Raw genomic sequence first — 25,558 nt, forward strand, 5'->3', positions numbered from 1 at the left:
GCATATTCATAATCTCATCCTGTTGCTTCCCATTTCTATGTCCCAAGATTAAACTTGTTCAGAATGCACAGAAACAGAGTGAATTATTATTGTTATTATTACTACTATTATTATTGCTTGAACCATTGCTTGTTACTGAATTTTGAGATTGTATGATAACTGTGATGAAATTGTGTTCATATGTAGCCCTCATTTGTGTACATCTTTTACAACATATAGACTACACAGTTGGTATTTAATGTATTCAATAAAAATAAAATGTGTATTGCAATAACAAATACATTTTAAATTACAGTAATGCAATTTATATTTTCAGCTAAAACATCTAGTTACATGTATGTAAATTGTACTTTAATTAAGTGATATATTTGGAAAGAAATGTGCATATATTACAACATATGTCTAACATTTTGTTTGTATTGACATTTCTTGCAGTGTGTCTTGTCTGTATAAGAAAACTAAAAAAAAACCCATTTCTTACATTTACTGAAACAAAGTTGATCATTCTTCAGACTAAGGCCTATTGATTCCAATTCACCCTTAGATCAACGCAAAACAATTCACAATGATTTTCACAAGGTTTCATGCTACAGCGCTATGTTCAAATACCAAAAAAAAGGAAAAGAAACGTTCTTCCACAAGTAAGATACAGCCTACAGAGAAGTTGCAATATTGACATGTACCTGCCCAAGTTCCTCTAAGCGGGAACCTAGCAGGAAGGCATATGAAGTCTTTGGAAGGTTCACTCATACCAAGCTAACCAGCGGTGATCCAACTTGAATGAAATAAATCTGTAAAGCACACCGGTTTTTCTTTTTTAAGAAATTGTGGAGGCAACATCTTGGTTTTACATTACAAAAGGCTAATGCAGAATGTATAGCGTGCAGATGAAGCTCTGGATTCAGACTGTAGTATCCCCCTATCCCTCTGTGCTCATCCTACTGGAGACTGCCTCGTCGTTATAGTACGGGAACGGTGGGCGTGCACAGCCCTCCCTGCAAATATTAACCAGGTGCTGGTGTTCCTGTCCCTCCTCTTTCCCTTGTGTGCCATTCTCTGTTTTCCTCCTTCTGCATGGCTGTCGTGGTTGCCTGCTACGTCACCGGGGGAAAACTAACTTCGCGATCACAATGCACAGCTAGTAACCAGAAACCATCGTCTCCGTGCAGCGTTCGTTCAGATTAAGGTCTATCTGTAAGCGCTCATGGCTACCGTCCTGGGCTTCCTGTTATAGGACACTGTAAGGTACCGCTCAAAACGCTTGGAGACGGAGGTTTTTTCGCAAGGTTCAGACCGTAACTTTCCCGAAGGTCCAAATGGCAGGACACGAGTGGGATGATTGGTTTGAACGGGAGGAATTTATCGGCCAAATCAGCGACATCAGAGTGCAGAATCTACAAGGTAGGTGGAATGGAAGGCTGCCATGTGAAATGCAAGTATTCGGTATTCTGTTTAATTTTTCCTTCCGTGAACATCATTGCAAAGCCTTGACGGGTTGTTTTGATCGAAGCAAACAAAAAACTGACAATTCATTCATTTTCTTTAGATCCTAATAAAGAAGCAAATACCAACAATCCCACCATTTAGTAGATGTGGTAAAGATTATATATCGCTTCTGCTCCATATGCCTATACGTGGACTGGTTGATTCATCGAGTCAATTTGCTTTGTTTACTGCACATTTACGCATCGGCAAAGCTCTGTATGCGCAATGTAGTAAAGCGATGATAGCTCAGTCGTACTTGTGTATTAAGGCGTTGAAGTTACCGCGGAGAGAATTGCAGGTTGTAGTGTAGCCTAATATATCCCATACGCCTGTGAATAGCACACTGTAATGTAATTGCTTGACTAGAACAAAAGCGACGTTGCTACCCTGCCTGATTTAGATTGAACTTTTTTTCTGACACTAACTGTTCTGTAAATGCGTCTACACTTATGTCTCAATGAGACATACGCTTCGATTGAACTTTAATGTAGAAAACGAAGGAGTTGTATGCGACATTGTATTCCACGACGAACTGTTGATATTCGTTACCGACGCATCGTTACTCTTGAAATTGATGTAGTCTGTCCCGTGGCAGTGTCTGACGCATACACAGGAATGAAGCACTTGAGTGGGAGAAATTGATTTATTGGAGTTAAAATAACGAGTGTAGTGGTTTTATGAGTTGCTGCATTTCGAGACATCTTTCGCGCCTGTAGATATTTGCAGTCCTCGTGGTGCAGAATGTATACTTGATTATTCACTCTCATTTATACAGGTCCACATAAAATGCCTTACTGTAAGTTGACTGTGCATGGATAAAGTTAACCTGAAATATAATAGCGAGCGCTTAAGAACACTCCAACGACGCAACGTTCCGTTATGTGGGCAGCACTGCATATCTCCCCCCGCCCCCCTCACTCTCATAATGTATAATGCAGTGTACCCAGCCCCCGTATAGAGTTATAAATGGAGCCCAGCACTACATTTGCAAATGGAGATTAAATTAACATCGGTATGAAACATTTATTAGATAATATTCTAAAATATCTTAAGTACAGCTGCATACCAAGGCTCGCTAAACAAGGAAATGCTCCAAATATGACCCATGGGCTGAAAACTCTCAGAAGTGAAAACACATTCAGGTGTTTAATAAAATATTTTAGTATTTTTGGATTTTTGTTTTAAAATTTTATAGGCTATGACTGGTATTAGTGAACATCAACCCACGTACAGACAAAGGCAAAATAGTGTGTCGTACAAAATAAACTGAGGCAGATGAAACACATTTTATTGTATTTATGCACATGCCTGCTGTACCTTTTGTATAAATTAAAAATCTATGTATCAAAATTTAAGAGAAATAAACAGCATACTAAATGATAACATCTTAAATCAAATTACATAATGTTTTTACTTCAGTGAGAGAACAGTGCCCCTAGCAATGGAGACCTGGAATTTTAATTCAGATTGTTCCCACACATTGCAGGCTCTTGAAAGCCCCTGAGGTAATTGGGATCCAGGCTTCTCTCTACTTCAGTGAGTAGGGGAGAATGGTGCTCTGCATAGACCTGGCTTATACATTAGTATTGTCAAAATGCTGCAGAATTTTCACCCTCAAGAAGCTGTTTTTTTTTTTTTTTTTTTGCATTTTCTCTTTAATGTGATACCAGGTGCAATTATTGCTATCTTGAGTTCTCCTCACATCTCTTTATTTTTGTACTTCACAGATTTAATTTTTGAGTTTCACATCGTCCAACGCAAGCTTTCCATTAGGTTTCTGCACATGTCAGAGTTGTCAGAGAAAATTTATGGTCTTTTGAAGTCGTGTCTCAAGGGAATGTTTCTCTTTTCTCCCTAAGAAGTTTTTGCTGACATATTGAGCCGTAATTTTGAAAAGGGAATGTTTGGGAGATGAGGTCAGCAGAAATCAATGTTTCGTGGAAGAATTTATCAACCTCCACCATTCTGATATCCCCCAGTTTGTGTGAGTGCAAAGGTCACTTCCTGGTTCCATTTGTCTGTCAGTGTCCGAAACCAGCCCAGACTTTGGAGATACGATCATGTGGAAGTCCATGCAGCGAACCCAAACACCAAATGAGCTTCCACAGGATGTGAGTGTGCTTTGCAGGTGATGCAGGATAGAGAAGGGCCAATAGGGGCAATATTTACCTTTTACAGACTGGACATTTGCCAAGGAATTTCAGATGATGACTCCAACACAGCCGATGTGTGCACTGCAATGTCAGAATGTTCAAATACATTGGCTCATCTGTGCACTTGACTCCCTGTCTGGTGTGAGAAAGGGCTATTGTGTATTGTAATAGATTTTATATAATCTGCGGATTGAGGAACTGCCCAAACTGCATACACTTGTTTGAGTGCGCTGCTCTTTTCTTTCGTGTGAACAGCAGCCAGTTCCATATCAGAGCAGTGGGTAAACATGACCTGAGTTTTGGCTGGAAAGCACTGCTGGGGTGTTCACACACTCATGTGTTCTGTTTGTGGTGGGGGTGGGGGGGGGGGGGACTCCGGACAATGGTTTTCTATCTTCCCTTAACTCCCTCTTTTTTTTTGCTCTCCATAAACTCCAAAGCAGTCCTCGGGCAGCTAGTAAACCAGCTCAGATGTTCATTTCATTCCTTATAAATTCAATTTCCCTTTGATTTTCCTCCAAAGCACATGTTCAGTGGTCCCCTCTTAAGACCGATCCGTTTATTTAACTGTTGAGCAATCAATTTGTGAGTCTTTGTGAGTAATGTATTACTGATTATCACAGTGCATGGTTCAAAGAAACATGTTTTGCTATATTGTGCAATATTTTTTGACCTCCTGCCAACCACTTATGGTTTATACCTGTCTTTTCTGAAGGTGCCAGTTACAGAAACCGTCACAGCAGTTATTTGCTTTGTGCAGTTGTTGTTTTCACTGTGTTGTGCTCCAAAGCTCTCAGTGAATGGGGTGCAGTCCCTCTAAAGAAAAAGGGAAAAAGTCATGTGCATTGTCTTAGTTTTCAGGGAAGTAAAGAGAGCTCAGCCCAATGCTCATTACTTGGGGATTACCTTCCACTCAGAACATCAGAACAGGCTCTAAAAGCCTTGGTTCTGTGGAGGAAGCCATAGGTGTAGCGCTACTATATATAGCTTGTGCTCTCTACCATGCATGAGTGGCTGTGTTCCCTGACATGGGTTGTGTGTAATGAGCATACAGCTGTGAGTGGGAGTCTCTGCTGCTGACCTCTTATATAAACGCTCTTAACCATATGTATTCCCCATGCTGATTCTATCATCATGAGCAGAAGCATGCCAGGCTATGGCATGTGTGTTTGTGTTCACGTGTTCACTTTGGTTGTCCTCTTCTTTTGTGGTGTACATGAAAAACAGTTGTCATTTGCTTCAAGAGGATGCTGGGCAGTTTGGCTCTATGCAAAGGGTGTTCTATGATACAGCTGAAGGACCTAGATATTACCAACATCCCATGTGGTCACAATAAATGGAGCTGTATGGTGTTTTTTGTGTTGTCGTTTTCTTATGGTACAAAAAGAAGGAATTAATATACTTCCATTTCACTTGATTCATTTCCTCTTTCAGGAATAGTGAAATGTCAACCTCAGCCTGTAATGGATTGTAAGAGGCTGCATTATGCACTGATACATTGTCTAAATAAATAATGACTGGATTGTCATTCATTGTAGTTCAATCTGGATTCTGTGCAGACTTCAACAGAGTTTGTGCTGTTATGATGTACATTATGTAATGTACATGATGTACATTAAATATATAATATGTACATAAGGCCTGTATTGAATATACAACACATACACGCTAATCATTTGAAGGTAAAAAAAAATCACACCCAGGTGTTACTTCTGACTTCAGAAGCTATGAATAAAACACAATGCATGTCAGCAAATACGTGCACATTGTAGCTACTGTCTTTATTTTATTTAGTTTGCCTCCTAGATCATAGTGGTGTCTTTCTGTTTTATTATTAAATTGTCAACAACTGTCTTTTGATTCTGAGAGGACAGTCCAGACTTGTAAATCAAGTGATATCAAAAGCTGGTAGGCTAGGATAGGCTGCTTGAATATTTAGACATTTAGATAGAATGAAATGTTGCTTCATAAAACGCAGGGGAGGTATATATTTGCATTTACTTATTTGACTTGAAAGCATCGAAACACTAAAAAAGCCTAGGAGAGAGATCCTTGTTTAAAAACGTTTCTGATTCAGTGATACGTTAGTTTGTGAGAGCGCTTCACACAAATTTGACTTTTTATTTTTGCTTTTTATTGTGGACAGTATTGTCAGATTTCCAAGTTAATGGAAAAACATGTATGAATAAATCCATTTGTCCTTGTTTACAGCCTTGTCATTCTCTTTCATTAGTGCTGAAGTGCAAATTCAGGGTGAAAATAATATACCATTTCAAGAGAACCTGATCACAAATGGAATTTGCCTTTAACATGTATATGCTCAGTTCTTATGTGACTGTGAAAAGAAGTCCAAAAGGTTAGGCCTCTTCAAGTGGCTTTAAAAATACCACAGTCTGATAAATTGCAATGTAATGAGTGTAATACAATGTAGACTGGTGATAAACCTGTACTGGGGAATGTGACGTAAATGTTGGTGAGGTAATTCTTGGTTTTGAGTTCTTTATTTTATGTGGCCAAAATTAGGTCGGTTTTATTAGAAGCAGGTGTTTCTACTCATTGGCAAGAGGAACAAACAGTTGGGACTTGAGCACAGTGTAATTAAGGAAACCTCTTGGATTCATGTTTTCACATATCTTCTCACCACCTCAGCAGTGTTTTTAAAAATAGCAACAAAGTCTTTGTAATCTTCTGGTTTGTAGGCTGACCTTGAACTCCTTGAGATTTTTTAATAAGACATCAGAAGAGAAAGCATTCTCAATAATCTTTTTTTTTTTTACAATCCAAATAACTCCATTGAAAAATACATTGCTTTCTTTAATACTTGTGGCATTTATTAAAATTTGATGCAGCTGATTCAGCTGGTGATTTTTTCTGAGATGGCTTGTCTTTTATATAAGAACAAATTTTTAACATTGCCTATTAGTGTAAATTACTCCATGTGAAATAGACAGTGCAGTTTAATGTTATGCAAGTCAGTAGAAGAGCAGTCATAATGGATGTAGATTATGAATCTTGAATTGATGTTTAAATATTCCTTCTGGGAAAAGCCTTGGTTGATTTTGATATGTAATTGTGCTATGAAGAGCCCAAGGATATTTTGGTAATGAAACTAAGAAATGTCTGTTACCCTTGGATAGATTAGCTAAAGTAAGTTTTGATGTCAGACTTACAGTTTACAATAGGGTCTGCCTATACTGGAAGCAAGGAATATATGAGGTGTCATGAACAAACCAGCCAATACTATGATAAATAAAATTTAGATATTGGCTATAAATGCCAGAAGATGATGTATGAATGATATTTTTCTGAAGCTCAAATGAACGTTTATAAATATTGTTTATTTTTTTTGGAATGTACAAGATGCTGTGTATTATCAGCAAGTAGCAATTCAAGCAATACAAATCCTAGCTGACTTATTTTTCACAATTGCAGGATTTGTAAGAGCCATTGTCACCGCAGATTATTTTTATCATGTGCGTCATCATATGATCAAATAAAAAATACTGTGGTTTTAGAAAATTCTTGAAGTTTTTTGTAAGTAACCTGTAACTCACAATGAACTCTAATTAAACCCTTTTCCCAATGTGCACTGTTCACCCGTCAGTTTTGGTGTTTTCTGACGTGTTTCAGCTGCTACAGGGCTGTTGTGGTCAGGTTCTGTGTTCTTACATTGTATCCCAAAGTAGGGTCATTTTAAGTGGATTTATATAGGTTTATCCCTACTTAAACATATACAGTCTTAAAATCTGATTACCTGAGCTTGTCAGACATGTTTTCCTCTCTCTGAAATTTTGCTCTTGAAACTGTCACCCCTTACTTTTATTTAAAAGTCAGTAATTCATATCAGCAGCTTGTGTGACTTGGCTTGTAATTTGTACTCTCAGGTTTTGGGCACTTCGACCCACTTTGTTTTAATTAGAAGGTATTTTATTATTTGCAGATGGACGTTCCTTAGTCAGATTGGCCTGCCTTCCTGCTTTTACCACAAAGGAATCACACATTAGAAGAAAAAGCACTCCTTGTTTATTCATTGCAACTTCAGCTGTAACATGAGAGAGGGTATCTAACCTGATTGTTGACTAATGCATAGTTCTATATGCAGTTCCCTAAAGTGATTTATCCTCTGAAACAGGCAGCCTAGAGTAACACAACTGCATTTTTGATACCTGTGGAAACTCATTTCAGCAGACCAGTGCAGGAGCCTGAGGCCTCTCAAATATAGAGGTGAAATAAGTTAGTCTCTCTCACTTCTGCTTTGAAGAGCTCTGAAAGCTTAATGCAGAAGGCTAAGTATCAAAAGGAATAAGAAATGTGCAGTGTTGCCATCCAGCCCTTATTTGTTATGCTTTTATGTATGTTATTTAACAACTTTATTTGAATTGGATTTACACTGCCATTGCATCCATAACCTACTGATGTAGCTTAGATTTTTTATTATAGATATAAAATTTGGTAAATGAAGTGTACCTCCTTTGAATTTATGGTTTATTAATTTAAATAAGCCCATACGGTTTTAGTGCACATATTGATCAGTATACGCACTAGTACAGTGTAATGTTTGATGATGATGCTGGCATTGGTCCAGTAGTAGCTGCGGCCACGAATACTCATAATAGCAATGAAACTGGGTCACCTCCGTCATATCTCAACTTCTAGCTGAATGAGCCTAAAATGAAATGGACCCGTGACAAAGAAACACCACTGCCATTGCTCAAGCCTGGTTTTATTGTTGAGGCACCTGGAAAAGATCACAAGCTGTAGGAGACGTCTCTTTATGTAGACAGTCAGTCTTGGCCGATGGACTGTTCTCACACTATCTGTCCTCACCTCGTGAACTGAGTCCAGTGAAAAGAGAGGCTCACAACAACTCAACTGCTGAATTGTGGGGTCTGCTGCCCTCTGTTTCCTAGTGCAAACATGACAAAGAGCGTATATGGAACAGCAAGAGTGACAATGAAGTCCATACCTACTCTTTGCTCACCCTCCTCTCCTATTGCACATATTTGTACAGGAACTGATCTTGATTACTGTCTTCACCATGAGAAAGTTGTCTAATACACATACAATATACAGCATTTTTTTATATTAGATAATTAGATATTAGACAATTTTGTACTTGCCATTGAATGCATTTTATTTTATGTAGAGTTATGTAGAGTTTGCTCCCTGTACATTTGTCTTTGAATATCCTCTATGTGCTCACAAGAACATACCACATTGCACCACTGGTCATTGTCAGCTGATGACAGGGCTTGGCCAGAAGCAGTGGGGCTCAGTCTGTGCTCAAAGCCAGCACTTCTGCTGACCGAGACCCTTGGAAGCTGCTGTGTTTCCATTTGTTTCCATGTGTAATAAATATTGTATTGTATGTATATATTTTATGTTATAAGATGTAAGAATATATCTCGTAACGTATACAAGACAAATTGGGTCTCAAGGTAGGCATTAATGCCCTGTTAAGGTGTCCACACCTTTTAGTGATGGTAGTAATATTGGTGTCTCAATCATAACACATCCACTTCTTTTTGCCTAAAACGTGTATAGAGATACATTAGTTATACTGAATGACCAAAAGAATGCATGGTTTAACAACAGCCCTGCTGTTCAACAGCATAGTGCTAACCTCTCATGCAAATAAGAAAAGTTGTATATTTCTGTGTAGCATCACAAAGGCACAGTTTTATATGATATAAATCTGTTTTTGTTTTAATTCAACCTCTCATTAAAAATTTGTTTTCTCTTTTGTATTCAGTGGTCATTCAGTAAGTTGAAGTAAAGTGAGATCTCCCACATACACAGCTGTTCATGCATTTATACAACCTGTGCATACCTTAAGGATTTTGTAGTGATGTTATTACTGTTATGGTAGACAGGGTTTGGAATCTAGAGCTCTGGATGAGGATGTGTATCCATACATCACACACCCACCCATGATGCAGGGTTATTTGCTCACAAGATGAGTCACAGATTTTCTGATCTCTCTGGAACCCATCCCCTGTACTCTACTGCCTGGAGGCACCTTTCTAGTGCTTCCAAACTAGTACAGGGATCCATTCAAAACAAATTTAATTATTTGTTCTGGGTATTTTACTGTCCTCTACAAGTGTTCAGAGTGTGTAATACTCAGTTTTTCCTTGAACAGGAAATGATATGGACTTATAGCCATGTGATTCTCCAGTACACCTGGGGCAAAAGTGGTTCACATTACAAGGGCAATGCCAAAAACATAAAGCTTAAATATTTTTTGGAATTTGGATGTTGACTCTATGGAGATACAGTTGACTTTAAGGCCATAAAATCTGGACGAGCGCTTTAATTTGCATACCACAGATTGTTGAACTTGAAAAGGAAGTCTGAAGAACACACGCATTGAAAATGAAGCTTCTAATTACAGAATCACAACTTGAGCCTAGAATTTGTCAGTTCATGAAGAACGCATTTGATAAGGCAAAATAGGTTATCTTCATTAAACACTTCTTTTCCGCCTTATTTCTTTCAAGGGTAAAGTTTTTTTTATTGACATAGAGATCGGTTTCTATGGTAACCAGCATGCACTGCTGAGAATTTAGGCATTTGTTTTCCAACCTGTTCTGCGGAAAGGGAAGATACACTGGTTGCTCAGGGAACCACGTCAGGGATTTTGGCAGTGACAGTTTTTCAAATTGAAAGTTTTAATTTTTTCTGACTTCTGCTTTTAAATGGGATACACATCATTTTTTTTTTTTAATTAAGGTACTTGTGAACTGTTAACTCCCAGCTTTGAAACCTTGAGAATGGTCATCCAGACCGTGGCTCTTACAATATTGTGAATATATGCACCTAAATAAAGTGAGGCCTTGTGTGTTTTGATCTTGCATGATATGCAGCGTGATTACATCCGGCAGCACCACCTGATGCAGCAGAGTGTGACTGTCGGAATAACATGACAGTTTTTGTGTTGGGCTCATAGCAGCTGATGTGCAGAGGATGCAGTGGAGTGCTTCATTGCCTACTTTCTTAGTTTGCAGTTTTTGATCAGAGTGTGGAGGCAACGCGTGTGTAGGAGAAACCGACATCTGAAGGCTACTTATGTAACAGAGCTTCCCGCGGAGGAGTCCTCCTCTTCATACCCTTCTAATTGACATTCACTGGGGTAAATCTCTGCAAGAAGAGGGTTTACTTTTTCTTACTTGCTTTAATTCTCTCAACAATGGATTAATGATGGATTAGTTGTTGTTTAGGGCAAACATAAGGTGTTATGGCCTAAATATGCCTTTTGTGTTAGTTATTTTCTGTTCTGTGGAATGGGGTTAGTACATACTGAATTCCTTTTGTATATATTCCTATTGTACATATATTCATATTGTGCATTCTTTTTTCTATTTTAGGATGACATTTAGCTGTCTTTATTTGAATTCACCATTCTTTTATCCCTCAGTGTTTATTGAAGGCTTTCATCTTAAGCAGAATTTATGAAATCATGACATGGTGCCATTTATTTGCACAAATATGATTTTAAATTTGTCATGAAAACTGATAAACATAATTTTCCCTGAACAGAACACCAATATTGTATAAAAAGCCAGCGTCCTGCGGAATGTCAAGAAGTGTTAAGGTGTGTAGTCAAAAGAGATCTCCACCATTCTTTCAGATCTCATTATTCTTCTCTTTTTGGCATTTCAGGGTTTCTTTATGATTTTAGCAGGTTACAAATTATATATCTTGAGCTCCCAGTTTTTCTCTTGGCAGGAGTTTTTTTTTTTCCATACTAATATGCTTCAGCTGTCTTGGCCATTCTTTGCATGTCAAGCAAATGAAGGTCATGTGACTAACCAGTCTGTTTGTCTTGAGCAAGCGGAAAATGACAAAGGAGAGGAGACTGAAACATTCACATGTATGTGTCTTGTTCTCACAGAGCTGATTTAGCATTTCCAGTGCTGCTGTATATGGCTTTGCTGGCCATTTCTTGGGAAAAGTCAATCTGAAAATGAAACTTTGCACTCAAACAATGATTAATTGTGTGCTTTTTGTGAAGCCAGCATGAGATTTCTGAAGAGATACTGCCAACCTATCTGTTCCAGAGATGCAAATATCTGATTTGAGTTTCATTATTTAAATGTACGTCAAATTTAGCAGTGAATCATAAGCAAAAATATTTGCATGCCTCATGCTTTTTTTTCTGTTCCATGAATCTTCATTATTGAAATAGCTGTATTTCTAGGTGTTGCCGTCATGTTTTATAACATACTCATAGCTGCCTGTAACCCAAGTAGTACATCCAGCTGTTGTAAGGCAAATTTGAAATAGACCTAACTGTAGAACTAATTATCTAACTAGAGTAAAACTAGAGTAAAACTGTAAAATTGATTCAAAATTCATGAGATGCATAGAGATAAAATATCTTTGCTCAAGAGGTCAGAATGAGATTTTGATATTTCATGTGAAAATAAATTATCCAGTTGTTGTTGGTCTTGTCAGGTATATGACATTTAACTTTTCCATCGGTTGACTTGCAAAAATGAGAAATGCCTGGTTGCATTTCACAGTCTCTTGACAAGACAGTTTCACAAAAAGTTTTGCGTGTGTGCCCGAGATATTGTTTTTCAGCCTCATAAGAAAAGCGATGACGTGATTCATCATGGCACACACTTTACATCGCTCTTCTGTATGATATTCTTTGGTTGTGTGCCTGGGTGGCAGTGTAAGGAGCAGGACTCATAACTGAAGCCGGTTCGATTCCCCACTGGGGCACTGCTTCTGTACCAGTGGGCAAGGTGCTTAACCCAGACTTGCCTCAGTAAATATCCAGCTTTATTAATGGATAACTTTGGAAAAACTGTAACCGATTAGTTTCTCTGGGTAAGAGTGTCTGCTAAATGCCAATAATGTAATGTAATGTGTGTGGTAACCCTTCAGAAACAGGGAAGAGCATATCCCATTAAACAGCCAATCAATACAGCTGTCTCATATCCAGATTTCATTAGAGGCCAATGAAATAGTCCCTTTCATGGTCTAGTTCCTGCGCATCAGTACTTCATTTTTCTTGACACTAAACAATAAGTGGAAAGCGGGGCTTGCGTGTGTTGTTTGTTTTAATGTGAAGCATTGCTTACAGATGGAAGCCTTCCATCGAGTTTTGCACAACAAAACATCTGACTATCACAAACAGAGAATTTTTCATCAACACAAACTCCTTCCTGTGAACAGTAATGGAACTGTTCCTTCTCTATTCAAACCAAACTTTCTGTAGGCCTCAGCGTTGCTTATGTTACAGTTGAATGCTTTAAGCTGTCCTGCAGAGCCGGCCAATCTCTTTGTGTCTTTACAGCCACTGGCTCTGTGTGCCAGTGCTGGGAAAGAAGTCCTCATTAAAAAGACATTGCCTGCATGGAGGCTGAAAGCACTTTGGTGTAAGCCTGACTCCTGCTATATAAAAGAGCTTATATGCGAATTGGAGAGAAGAAACATCACAAAAGGTTTAAGAAGAGCTGATGCAATATTTAGCAGGATTGTTGTGTGAATCTCTGTTTTTGCTCTGTTTTGCGGTGTTGATCTCTGACAACATCAGAATGGGACTATTTTTTTACACATTTAAATGTACTTCTATTATGTAAATCTTTAAATTCTGTCTATATATATAAAGTAGTATGTAAAGTATGGAGGGATTTTTTTAAAGGAAGAATTATATTTTTTCTGTGTGGCACAACAACTGTTAATAGTCAGAAATATTTGAGATATGGGAGTATTGCAGCAAGAAGTAAACAAGTGCGCTTACACACACACACACACACACACACACACACACACACACACACACACACACACACACACAATCATGGCCACAGCCATTAATGTATTTTTTTCCATTAGGTACTTTGTCCATACTTGGTCCGGTTTTTACTTGGCATAAGAGGCCCCTGGCCAAAATTTGTTCCATCGTCATGACTACGGGCAAGGGTGCAGAGTTATTTACAGTGTGGCATTCACAGCTTTATTACAGTTTTGTCACAAAACCCCATTTTCTTCTTTGAGCCAAAAAGCCCAGCAGATCGCTGATGATTATGTCTGTTTAATTTTATGTAAATATATGTTAACTGGTATGCTTGTATAAGAGTGTGTGTGTTGGGGGGGTGTGAATTGTTTGTTAGATTCTTAGTCAGTTTAGATTATTATTGCAGGACAACACTAAAGGACTGTAAGGTATAGAATATGCCTATATATGTACTGAAGGCATTTTCTCTCGTGTATTTTACACACCTAAAATGTCAACAAGCCTGTAAGAAACAGATAAAACTTTCAGCAGCGAAGGAGCTGCATCTAAGCCTGAGTGGACAGAATGTCAGTCACTCCTGTAACAGAGATTTTTCTCAAGGGAATCAGCCAGCCCACCAACTTATTCCAAACCTCATGCCAGACGTCATTTCTGACTGAAAGCCTTAAACAACAAACGTAGACTACAGCAGCTAGGGCCAGAATTTTCAGCAGTGCATTGACTTTCCTCTCACTAGGACCAATGTTACCAAGGTAATCAGTTAATTATTGAGGTTTGTTGACTTTAATGGACATCATCCCTGGGCATGATAGATGACAGTTAGTCAGTATGTTGTTGACTTGGCATGCATGGTTCTTGTGTAGCTCTTTATTAGATTTATTAAATAAGTTTGTAGGTAAAACAAATGCCAATAGAGCCAAATCAAATTCAGATATGGTCATAAATACTACGTTTCTTAAGTCAATTGCCGCACTTGGACCCTGAATAATAATAAAAGCAACCATACCCAATGTCATTTTGTTATTAACCAGATTCTCTTATGTCTTTTAAATAAGCAACATTATATGACATTAATACCTACATGAATACAGGCATAGTCATATAAACCATTAATACATACAAATATATACGATTAATTAATGTACAGTTCAATCAATACATATTTCTTTTTCTAACAGGCAGAATGTTATAATGCAGAAACCAATGTAAAACAGCTCAGCACAGTATAAGTGTAGAAAAGACAAATGGATAATACGCATAATGCATATTGTCCTTTTGATCCCACATACAGCATAATAGAGCATAAATAACACTGACATAATATGCCCACATTTTGTCCATTTCAACTCCGGGATCTGTGTGTGTGGTCTTAAGAATCAGGGATTAACAGCTGCACTTATAGTACCACTTGCACTAAGCCGAGCCATTAGATTTGTATTATGAGCCTTCTTATTTGTATTAGGAGTTGATTGATTAACCCAGGTATTTCATAAGCTAAATATTTCATAAACAGGACTTGGCGGTAATATACTGGTTGTGGGAACATTAGAAGGCCAGAAAAAGGTACAGATGTTAACTAGAAGTAAAAATGGCTTGTCTGTGAGCTTTCTTCTCTTCCCATGTGATGTTCACTTTGTCCCTACCCCCCTCTCCGTTGGTATGGTGTGGTGTGAATCACAGAGAGTCTTTAGGCTAAACTTGATTAATGGCTCAGAGACGGTGCTGTTGTCAGAGGCATGGCTGTGGATTGATTTTCTAACCCCATGTATTATTCAAGGCTTTGGAATTTACATTAATGTATGTTTCCTCTCCTTCAGTTGAAAGAGAAGTAGTTCAGAAGAGGACGTTCACAAGATGGATGAATTTGCATTTGGAGAAGGTAACTCCTGCTTGCACCCTCCTTGAAGCAAACATGGCAGGTGTTTTCTCCTCAAACCCCCTCCCCCAGTGAACAGACTGAATACACTGGGCTTTTTTAATCAGCCTTTTCTCCTTTTAAAGCTTTGACAGTATAGACTGTTTGGGACCTTTGTACTGTCAACACTCCCATGTGCCCATGTCCCCTCTATGTGACAGATTCAATTTGGCCCACCCTCATTCTTATAAATGTTGGATGAATTCAGTGGAATTGCCAGTGCGTTACATTAAACATGCATGACAGCCTGGCAGAATATTGCCATTTTATCTCATCGACTGGAGAGGTGAGTTTCCTTTAACAGAGACAAACACTGGGCTTGGAAATAATGGTAATTATTTTAATATGTTGTCTTCCCAACTCCACAGTTCTATATGTACGTCGTACTTACTGTAAGTGTATTCCTCTATTCCATCTCTGTCATTGCACAAGCTTCCTCTATAACCCTAATGTTTCAGAGAGCTGTAAGATAAAAACACTATTCAGAGGGTCAGAGAGCTCCCAGAGTGCTATCTGAGGACATAACAAGTGAATTGATAAAACATTTGTTGTTGTATAACAATGGCCTTTCTCTCCATCAGGCAGAGCTTGGCAGTAAATCAGATCTTTGACCCACTAATTAACAAGTGCACATTTGTCCTGTTATGTTTGTCTTTTGTAAAGTAGTGTTCTTCCTTTCAGCAACAGTTTGAAATGTATTTTTCCAACTAGCAGAATTAAAGGGGGTGTAAAATATCATGAGATATTTAAAACTTGTACAGAAACTATGACACATTGAAGAAATTTTATAATTGGAGCTCGTGTTCCCATCGTCCCTCATAGTCAGGTTTTATGTCATTGCTGTAACAGGGTTTTGAGTGTGCAGCATCCAATCCTTTCCTGTTGTCTCCGTTTCAGTGCAACCCTCCCATGGAGGTTCGCGACCTCTTCAGAGACATCCAAGATGGCAGGATACTGATGGCCCTGCTGGAAGAACTCTCAGGGTGTAAACTGGTGAGGTTCTGCCAGTCTATTCAATTAGAACACAAGCAATTAAGAACATTGTGATGATAAAAACATGACATTCAGCCCATTTTGGCTCATCATTTTGCATATATCTATAAGAGTGACAATAAGCTTTTGTAGTGGCAGTAGCAACAATATATATATCAGTAGCAACAGTAAATATAACAAAGATGAAATTAGTTTGAAATAAAATATATTTATTAATATGCCTGAATGTTCCAGGAGAACAGATGTCTTGTTGACCTGCCATTACCTCATGCTCAGGGATTAACCTAAATAGATGTAAAAATACTCATTGAAGATTTGCCACTGCCACATTTTTATAACATAAGGACAGCAAAGCTTGTTTTTATGGAAACAGACATTGTGTCCTTGATTTCCTCTAGCTGCATGGATTCAAGCCATCATCGCACCGCATTTTCAGGCTGAACAACATAGCTAAGGTCTTGACCTTCTTGGAGGAGAGAAATGTAAGTGTCAGAGGCAGCTGCAGAGGTTCAGAAATGAACACTCAGAATGTTGCACAAATGCATGAAAAGCGGTTGACTCGCTTCTGTTTACCTGTGCAGGTGAAACTGGTCAGCATTGATGCTGCTGACGTCGCTGATGGAAACTCCTCCATAGTTCTCGGGCTGATTTGGAACATCATATTGTTTTTCCAGGTAAATCCTCCACCGGTCCTAAGAGATTTGCCCATGCTTTCTTATTTTGTTTGGCCTTCTGATAATGTGCTTGAGGCGGATCTCTCCTGGCTCTTTTGGTTAGCGTGCACGGTGTTAAATGGAACAACCTGAATCCTGAAGGCTTTTGGATATCTTAAAAAACAAACAGCCAGACCGCAGGCTCAGTAACCGTGTCCAACAGGATTCAGGTTTGGGAGAGTGCCACGCTATTTCAGTGAATGGGACACCCCAGCTGGGACTTTCTCTGCTTGTGGCAGAATGATGGTGGATATTTACACTCCTGTGAAGTAGCAGGGACGCACGCACTCAGTAAACCCTGCTGACAGGGAGTGAAACATGGGGATTTTGCAAAGATCACATTGCACACATTTTCAATTACAGACCTAATCTTCTGTTTTCACACTTTGATTTCATTAGTAGTAAAGTATGGTCCGTAGAGGTTATCTGGTTATCACTGTGTATTTCAGCTGGATAAAGCAGTAATTCTTTGAAAATAGAGGTATTCTTGCAGTTAATTCTTCAGTTGTTGTAAGGAATTCCATACGGAATATGGGAGTACTGTAAACGTGTATATAATTAAGTGCTATGAATACAGTATTATGCAGTGCTTGCAGGCGTTAACCGGTATTCCACTTCTTCTCAGATAAAAGAGTTGACAGGGAACATCAAAACCCAGTTCCCTTCCAGCTCCAGCCTCTCGTCCCTTCCCAATAGCAGCGACTCTGACACGTCCCATTCCAGCACACCTTCAGATGAGAGACGCCCATCTATTGCCCTGAGGGATCATGGGAAAGCCATCAAGACTCTCCTGCAGTGGGTGCAGAGACGCACAAGAAAGTGAGAGCGGATTTTATGTTTCTCTGATCGTAGGGTTTAAGTAACATGTGAGCGTGCGTGCATGTCTTCTTACATGCAGATACAGGAATGTGTGTGTGCACAGTCAGGTTAATTCAGGAAAAATATGTGTGACCCAAATACTGTAACATTGTAATGACCTACCTAATTATCATTGCCAAAGGTGCTTTTGAAAAAAAAACATGAACATGATATATAAAAATGTAAGTAAATTAAGTCCAAGGTTAAAATATAAATGTGAAAAGAAAGTATACAATTCGCTTTATTTACATTTTAAATCATATGCAATTTTTATGGTTTAAGAACAAACTGAAGCAATAATGAAAAAAGAGAGACAAGTGGAGCAAGTAATATGTGCGGTATATTAAATATTCATCATATGTATGAAATATTTGAGCACACAATAAAGTGTCAGAAGCAAAGAAGATGTGGCAGTCATTCTCTCCCTTGACAGCTGTAGTGTCTCATTATTATTATCCCTACCAGGTATGGTGTGGCTGTCCAAGACTTTGGGAAGAGCTGGACTAGTGGTTTGGCATTCCTGGCTGTCATTAAATCAATAGATTCCAGCCTGGTGGACATGAGGAGAGCACTGCTGAGGTCAGCCAGGGAGAATATTGAAGATGCCTTCAGAACAGCACACTATAGCCTGGGCATTCCCCGGCTACTGGAGCCTGAAGGTAGGGTCATTACCTGGCATGCACATTACATATGAAGAAGTATGACAAGATATTGATTGAGTTTTTCATCATAAGAAAAAAAGACACTGTACATATGGTCAGGTCTGATCCATGCTATTTACAGTATTCCTATTCATAACCAGCAATTCAAATTAAGAGAAAAACATCCATCTCTTTACAGATGTCACCATTAATCCAGATGAACAGTCAATTATGACTTATGTGTCCCAGTTCCTTGAGCACTTTCCAGGGTTTGATGAGGTGAGATCCTTAAACAAGATAATTGTTGTTCTAAATGACCACATGCCCATACACTGATCATTACCCACATTGCTCTTTCGGATTGTGCTTGTAGGAAGAAGTGCCCAATGTTATCGAGAGGAGCATGTTGTCATCGAAAGTCAGCAGCCGTCTGAATGATAGACCTGTCAACGGGGTGCACAGAAAGAGGGAGAAGCCCTACGTGGTGAGAAAGGACTGGGTCCAACCCCCACCCAAGATCTTCATCTCGTCGGTGTCGGACGACTCGGAGCAGCCATCGCCCTCCCCGCTACAGTCGCCCGGAGACGGGCCCGGTGAGGAAGATTCGTCCGAGTCTATTTCCAGCTCGGCATCCGGGCCCCCGAAACGACCCCTGGACCTGGGGAAAGAGGTGTCCTTCACCGTGTCCAGCTCCAGTTCCCCGCAGCCTTCTTTCGTGGACTCAGTCATCGACTCGCCGGACTCCTGGAGCGAGATGCCGAGCGAGGCCGTCCCGCCGGAGAAGCTGCCCGAAAGCCGGAGCGACGGCTCGCTCAATGAGAGCGACCTTCCGTTGGATCGGACAGACTGGCAACCGGAGAAGCCTTCCGCTGGGGATGGGGGGTCGCCAGCAGAAACGGGGAAAGCCACAGAGGATCAGGTGTTCTCTGAGCTGTTCATAGACGAGGGTAACTTCTCCCAGAGCTCTGCGGAGAGCTTCCAGGCACAATCCAAGCTTCCCTCCGAGGAGGAGGATGCGTTCCGGTACATCCTTGATCTGAGCGAGGAAGGAGCTGCCGAGCATTCACTGTCAGGGAACTGTGACCAACTGGAGGAGAAACCAAACAAAGCAGACTCATGTTCAGAAGAGATGGAACAAAGTTCCATGGCACAGAGCATAGATGACAAGCAGTCCTGTCCAGAGCTGGTTGAGGAACCCGAGCGAACTGACATTCTCCACAAGGTAGAGAGCAGCCCCCAATGCCTTCTGGAAGAAAAGAACCTTTCCCTTTCACAAAACAATGATGTCAAGCAGTTGTCTTCAGAGCCGTCTGCGGAAACAGAGCAAAATTATACTCCTGATAAGAGACTCGAACATTCGCTGGAACACAAGGATACGTCCCCATCACAGAATCAGGACAATGCTAAGAAGTCATTTTCAGAACTGTTAGAGGAACCACACAAGATCATAGTGCTCACAGATACACACTGTGAGCCAGAGTTTGGTGAGGAGCAGCCAGAAAGTGCTGGTATGGAGTCTGACGAAATCAGTCAGCCCTCTCCAAAGATCTGCATGGAACTGGATCAGACCATCCCATCTACTGAAGTGCAGAATGAACCCGAGTCCAGTCTGGGACAGGGGGAAAGCCGTATGCAACAGAATGACTTTGAGGATGAGCGGCATGCAGACTCTGAGCAGCCTCAGGATTGCACAGACAGCGCTGTGTCAGACGTCACTGAAGCAGAAATTCAGAGCCCAGTGAAAGAGGAGGCTTCAGATGCACAGGACGATACTCAGACTAATAAGGTGGCTGCAGATAATGACACATGCGCTCCAAGCAATGGCACACTGGAAAATGTTCAGCCCTGTAAAATGAGCATTGATGCTCCTGAAGCAAGCCCACCTGAAGAAGTGAATGGCAAGGCTCTGGACTCTGCGACAGCAAGTGACATCTGTGAAATGAATGATGGCACCCACAACATTGACAATCCCTCTGAGACAAACACTGTTAGTTTAGACGAGCCAGGTGAAAAAAATGGTGGTACAAGCGAAAAAGACCTTTCTGGGGAATCGAATAACCACACCCCCAGTTGTGAACAGCCCAGGGATAAAGACTTCAGTGTACTTGAGGAGTCAAAACAGAGTGGTGTTCTGTCTGTACTACCGCGGGACACCGTACACAAACCACCCTGCACTGTCTTACCTACGGTCATGGAGGAATGCACAGCACCCTCTCCCGAAACAGTGGACGATGAGGGAAATGTGCACTGTCCTCCCTCGCCCACGGTCCCCCAGACCTGTCCCACGGAAGCTGACCCAGAGGGGAGCGCAGAGCAGAGCGGGGAGCATCACACGCACTTGCCAGAGACGGAACATTCTATCGGTGGAGATGGCATTAATGATGCCGCAGAAGAAGCTGATCAAAAGAGCAGCTCAGCAGAGCCTGAGAGCGTGCCAGTAGGCCCGCGCAACTTCGACAGTGTGTCAGAACTCAAGCCAGTACCATTTGAAGAGAGAGCACTGGATTCCAAAGCAGACAGCAAGGAGCGCCTGGCAGAAAACAGTGAAGACTCCAGGCAGTATAAGGTAATCCAGTATTTTTGGAAAGCAAAATCAATTCCAATCATCTGGTCCTGTATGTAGTGAGTCCAAGTCATCCAGTCAACAAAATAATATCATCACAATGAGGCACTTCACATACATGTGTTGTATATTAAAATCCTTACAAGCTGAAAAATATTTTAAAACTTGCTTCTCTACACAACTCTGGGGCATATCATGGATTAATGTATTAGGGTGCATTTTACATTATGATTACAGTCAGTTCATAAGAAATACTGAGGTGTGAGGTGTGTTACGTAAGTTAAATGGATAGTGTATTTGGAGCACAGGCAAACTGTCCTGATTTAGATTCAATTTGTGATTAATGATTGATTATGAAACATTATTAAACTAGAACACTCCATTGCATATTGAGGACACATTTCTCATGTCTAATTAGCAGCCATTTCAAACCATGAACCATGAATCAAGCATAGCTACATGTCCAATTAAATGATTGACATCTCAATAAAAGCACTGGTAAAATTCCAGTGAGGATCCATGTGGCTGTCAGTACTGCAGGGGTGGTCCGGTCATCTCAGTCACTGTGATTCTGATATCAGGGTTACAGTATGAGGTGACCTACCTCCTGCCTGGCTCACATGAGCGTTTTCTGTCTGGGGAGGCTGTTTGTAACCTCTCTGCCTTCACCCTTTGCAGGAGGAACAGGGTGGGAAGGAGGGGCAGCCGAGGTCCCAGATGGCGCCCTCCAATGAGTGTCAGAGAGAAGACGACAGGGACTCCGGGGCCACAGAGCTGGACACGCCAGGCGAACACTGTGAGCTCATTAAGGCTGATGAGGACCCTGCTGCTGCCAGTGAAAATACAGGGACTCTGAGGTACAGCTCTATTATTAGTCCCCATTACACAGGGGAAACTCATGTTTTTATGGAAGACATGACCTCGGAGCAGTGCCGTGTAACAGCAACTGCCTTAAATGTAGAAAATAAATTGTGTGTTTTGGCCTCTGTGCCACACAATTATTCTGTTATCAGCATTTTTTCCTTTAGAAAGGAAGCTGTGGTCATTCAAATAAAGTCTTATCTACAGCAAACCTGAGAATTTTTACACCATTGTAGAAGTATGCCTATTTTTCACTCTGATATTCAAAACTAGACGTGATCTTCCTCATACTTTGAAGTGTAAGGTGATCTATGGCAGTTCGGCTTTTCATTTGGCATTTTCTGTTGGGGTGGGTTTGGTGGGGGATTGGGAGCAAAGATTTTGTGATTCAGTGTCAAGGCTCATAGTGCAATTTCCATATTGAACTGTCATCTCTTTTAATCAGTAAACATTGTCTTAAGAGTTTAGATCACATGGACTTGGTACAGGCTCACCTATATGGCTCAGATTTCTCTCAGGCACCCTGCAATTTGTTGGGTGCCTGTGAGCTGCTTGGATGGTCAGTGGAGGAGCACCTATCCTCCAGTCAGTGCCCATTTCACTGTGGTGCACTGTGTGACTTCTAGAGTGAAAAACAGACACTGCAAGTGTTATCAGAGGACTGCATTTATTGTGTAAAAAGGGAATGGGTATAAAAGAGTTTTGATCAGACACATACTTGTACTTAATACTAGTGGTATATCACATAAAATAATACTTTCATAAAGAGATAAATATAAAGTAGGAAAAGAAAAAGCACAAGATTAGACTTGCTTGAACGCGAGAGAGCGTGATGTACAGTCTAATGTGCAAGTCTCGTGCTCAGTGCGTGAGACTTGAGGTGCCTGCGTTTTGGGAGCACAGCACTCTGCAGGGCATGAAGAAACACTTCTCTCTTTGAACAGGAGGCAGGCAGATGATGATGACTCAGCAAATGAAAGTCACTCTTCCCCAGCATTGCACCTAAGGAGAGTGATGGAATCAGATGGATTAAAGGTACCATTTGTGCTACAAAATATTCTTCTCTTTGAGAAATCCAAGCACTCTATTCAGTGTCAGTGACGCTTTCTCTATAAGCAATGCCAAATTACCAGCATGACTACATGTAGCGCCTTTTGCACAAGTAGGTTTGAGGAGTTTTAGCTCACATAACCATTAATTAATTATTCTTGAGGGAACACATCTTTCTGAGATTTTTTCACTAGATTAAGGTTGAAAGTTAAGTAAAATGACTGGCAGGTTATTCCCTCATGTGCTTTGTTCTGGAGTCCTACAGCGTGTAAAATGGATTCCCTCTTGTTCTTTCAGAATGAAAGCGGGAAGATCAGTGAAAGTGAGAGAAGTCACTACATCAGCCCTGACTTACGGTATCTATGACTCTTCAAGATAATTATTTGCATTTTTGTATTAAATTATGTTGATGGGTGTTTTTGAATTTTACCAGGCCGCAAGCACATCAAAACATTATGTTCCTGTACAACCTGTGCCGTTTCTTTGAATGCATAGTTTGTGCTGAGCTATGAAAGCATTATTTCATAGTATGCATGTGAGACTCGAAATGAAGAGGAATGTACAGTATGGAATCAGGATTTTTATTAAAGAGAGATAAGAATCTCCCAGCAGCCCCTCGGAGCATGGCCCAGAACTCTTAATTTTGTAGCTGTCGACAGATGTGGTTCCAGCCGTTCAGATCTTGGAGCAGCTTCAGATCAATCCGCTAACCTTGCTGGTCACTCTCAACTGGCCCTTTGTTCTAACGTACACTCCGTGTGAGAGCCGGAGCGCCTTCTGTTCACCCAGGCAGTGCAGATGTCTCCAGGCGGGGCGTGCACCTCTGTTCCCATGACAACCGCTGATGAGTTTCACTGGCTGGGGTGTTTCCTGCCGTCCTTGCGCATATGTTGTTCCCACACGCGATAAGCGCTGCAATCGTCCGAGATGTTTACATCATTTATCAGCTTAGGGAAATGATGCAAAAATCAAGTCCTCAAGGGCAGCTGTGCAGCAGGTTTTCGAGGTCTCAAGAAGGGTTGCATACACTCTGGTAAACAACTGTACTGAAATGAGAGATGACATTAGATGCAGTGTGCTTTGCCCTCAGCCCTTTATAAATCTTGAGTTTCAAATTTAAGCAAGTCCTGTTTTTTCCTCCTTGTGCTAGATTACATTTCTTTACATTGAGCTTTGTGGTTACTGAAATTAATATGTTTCCCAGTCAAAGTCTCAAATTTAAGTACAAAATGATTGAATTTTAGCTTGTGCGTCCCTTATGCATGTATTTGAAAGAGGAGAGGCAAATGAGTCATGACCTTTGGACTGTTGTTTCACTGTGAATGCCTTAAGGCTGTGTATCCCTTTCTTTGCCTTCTGCATTCACGGCAGTTTGACCCTGTCTCAGTGACTTGTAAAGAGATTGCTGTTATGCCCTTTTCAATATGATTTATTTCAGGACTATTTTGATATTTGCTTGTATGAATACATATATTTAATATATTTCACACCATGTCTATATTTGGTTAAGCCCTTATTCAGTGTATCTTGTCTCCATTGCAGGAGTGAGTGTAAGGCCCCAGCGACATGCAGTGTGACAGCAGCAGAGATCTACTGGCTTCTCCTACTCTGGATCATCCTGTACTGCCTCTTTGTGCTCCCTCAGCTAGACATAAAGACACTGCCACACCTTCTCCTTAACCTGGAGGAATGACAGCCCCTATCATACATGCCCCTGTACAGAGCTGAGCTAATTCCTCCCGGTTAACAAAGCCAAGGACTGTCTTGGTGAGCATTGCTCCTGTTGTCAAGTACAGTTCACTATGTGTCGGCAGCAAATGAAGGCTTGTTTATTTCCAATCTAATTTATAGTTCTTTAAAAGATCTCTATTTCGGCTTCCTTTGTGGCTTGAATTCATATGCTTCAAATGTAAAAAAAATACAATGTTTGTACGTTACTCTGACTTAGATTATTATATCCCAGAGATGTATAGAGAGGATCAAATTCAGACTTTAAGATACAGTAAGATTGTACAGTGCACAACCAGGATTTTTTTTTATATATTTAATTTAGATTGAAGGTTATATTCACATATAAATGATTTTTATTGTGCACCAAAATACTAATATGTTTAATGTAGTAATGGAAAAGTGAGATTTGTCCCAACTGAAGCCTTTTTGCAGTTTATTTACTAGGAATTATTATAAACAAATGGATTTGATTTTTGTGGAAGAATTTTTGAAACTGAACTCATGCCAAATGCACAATAGGCAGAGCGCAATGCACTTACACCTTTGTAACTCAATAAAGTGCTCTCATCTAAAATTATTGTCCTAGTGAATGGATTCCTCAGATACTTTGAGTGTGTCAGTTGCACTTTTGAAATACAGTACATGAACTGCCAAAGATACAGTATTCAGGTAGCTGATAGATTGGGCCTTCTTTGCTGAAAAATAAAAATGAACACGGTCCATAAATTCTCATTTATTCTTTAACTTTTGATGAAGTAGGTCAGAGGTGACAAAGCTTGTGTACTAATATATTGTATATTTTGCAGACAACTAAAGCAAACTTTTTAATGTTGATGGATCATAT

The 25,558-nt window shown here is 40.2% G+C and overlaps 1 protein-coding gene across 1 annotated transcript; it reads left to right on the forward strand.

Moving 5' to 3' along the window:
* The first annotated feature begins 1,028 nt into the window (after positions 1–1,028).
* Positions 1,029–25,558, forward strand: clmn (calmin). The gene is made up of 13 exons (XM_036542651.1): positions 1,029–1,401; positions 15,207–15,268; positions 16,202–16,297; positions 16,696–16,779; positions 16,879–16,971; positions 17,636–17,829; positions 18,334–18,527; positions 18,709–18,788; positions 18,883–21,075; positions 21,751–21,929; positions 22,878–22,968; positions 23,281–23,339; positions 24,526–25,558. The coding sequence occupies exons 1-13, from the start codon at positions 1,317–1,319 to the stop codon at positions 24,674–24,676; spliced, it is 3,561 nt and encodes a 1,186-aa protein (XP_036398544.1). The 5' UTR covers positions 1,029–1,316; the 3' UTR covers positions 24,677–25,558.

Source organism: Megalops cyprinoides, chromosome 12 (genome assembly GCF_013368585.1).
Source record: "Megalops cyprinoides isolate fMegCyp1 chromosome 12, fMegCyp1.pri, whole genome shotgun sequence".
NCBI lineage: Eukaryota > Metazoa > Chordata > Actinopteri > Elopiformes > Megalopidae > Megalops > Megalops cyprinoides.

Excerpts from the sequence above, each read along its gene's own strand:
- clmn (XM_036542651.1), top strand. The coding sequence starts at position 1,317 with ATGGCAGGACACGAGTGGGATGATTGGTTTGAACGGGAGGAATTTATC. Across the intron at positions 18,528-18,708 it reads CCGGCTACTGGAGCCTGAAG|ATGTCACCATTAATCCAGAT; the intron begins GTAGGGTCATTA and ends ATCTCTTTACAG. Across the intron at positions 18,789-18,882 it reads ACTTTCCAGGGTTTGATGAG|GAAGAAGTGCCCAATGTTAT; the intron begins GTGAGATCCTTA and ends TTGTGCTTGTAG.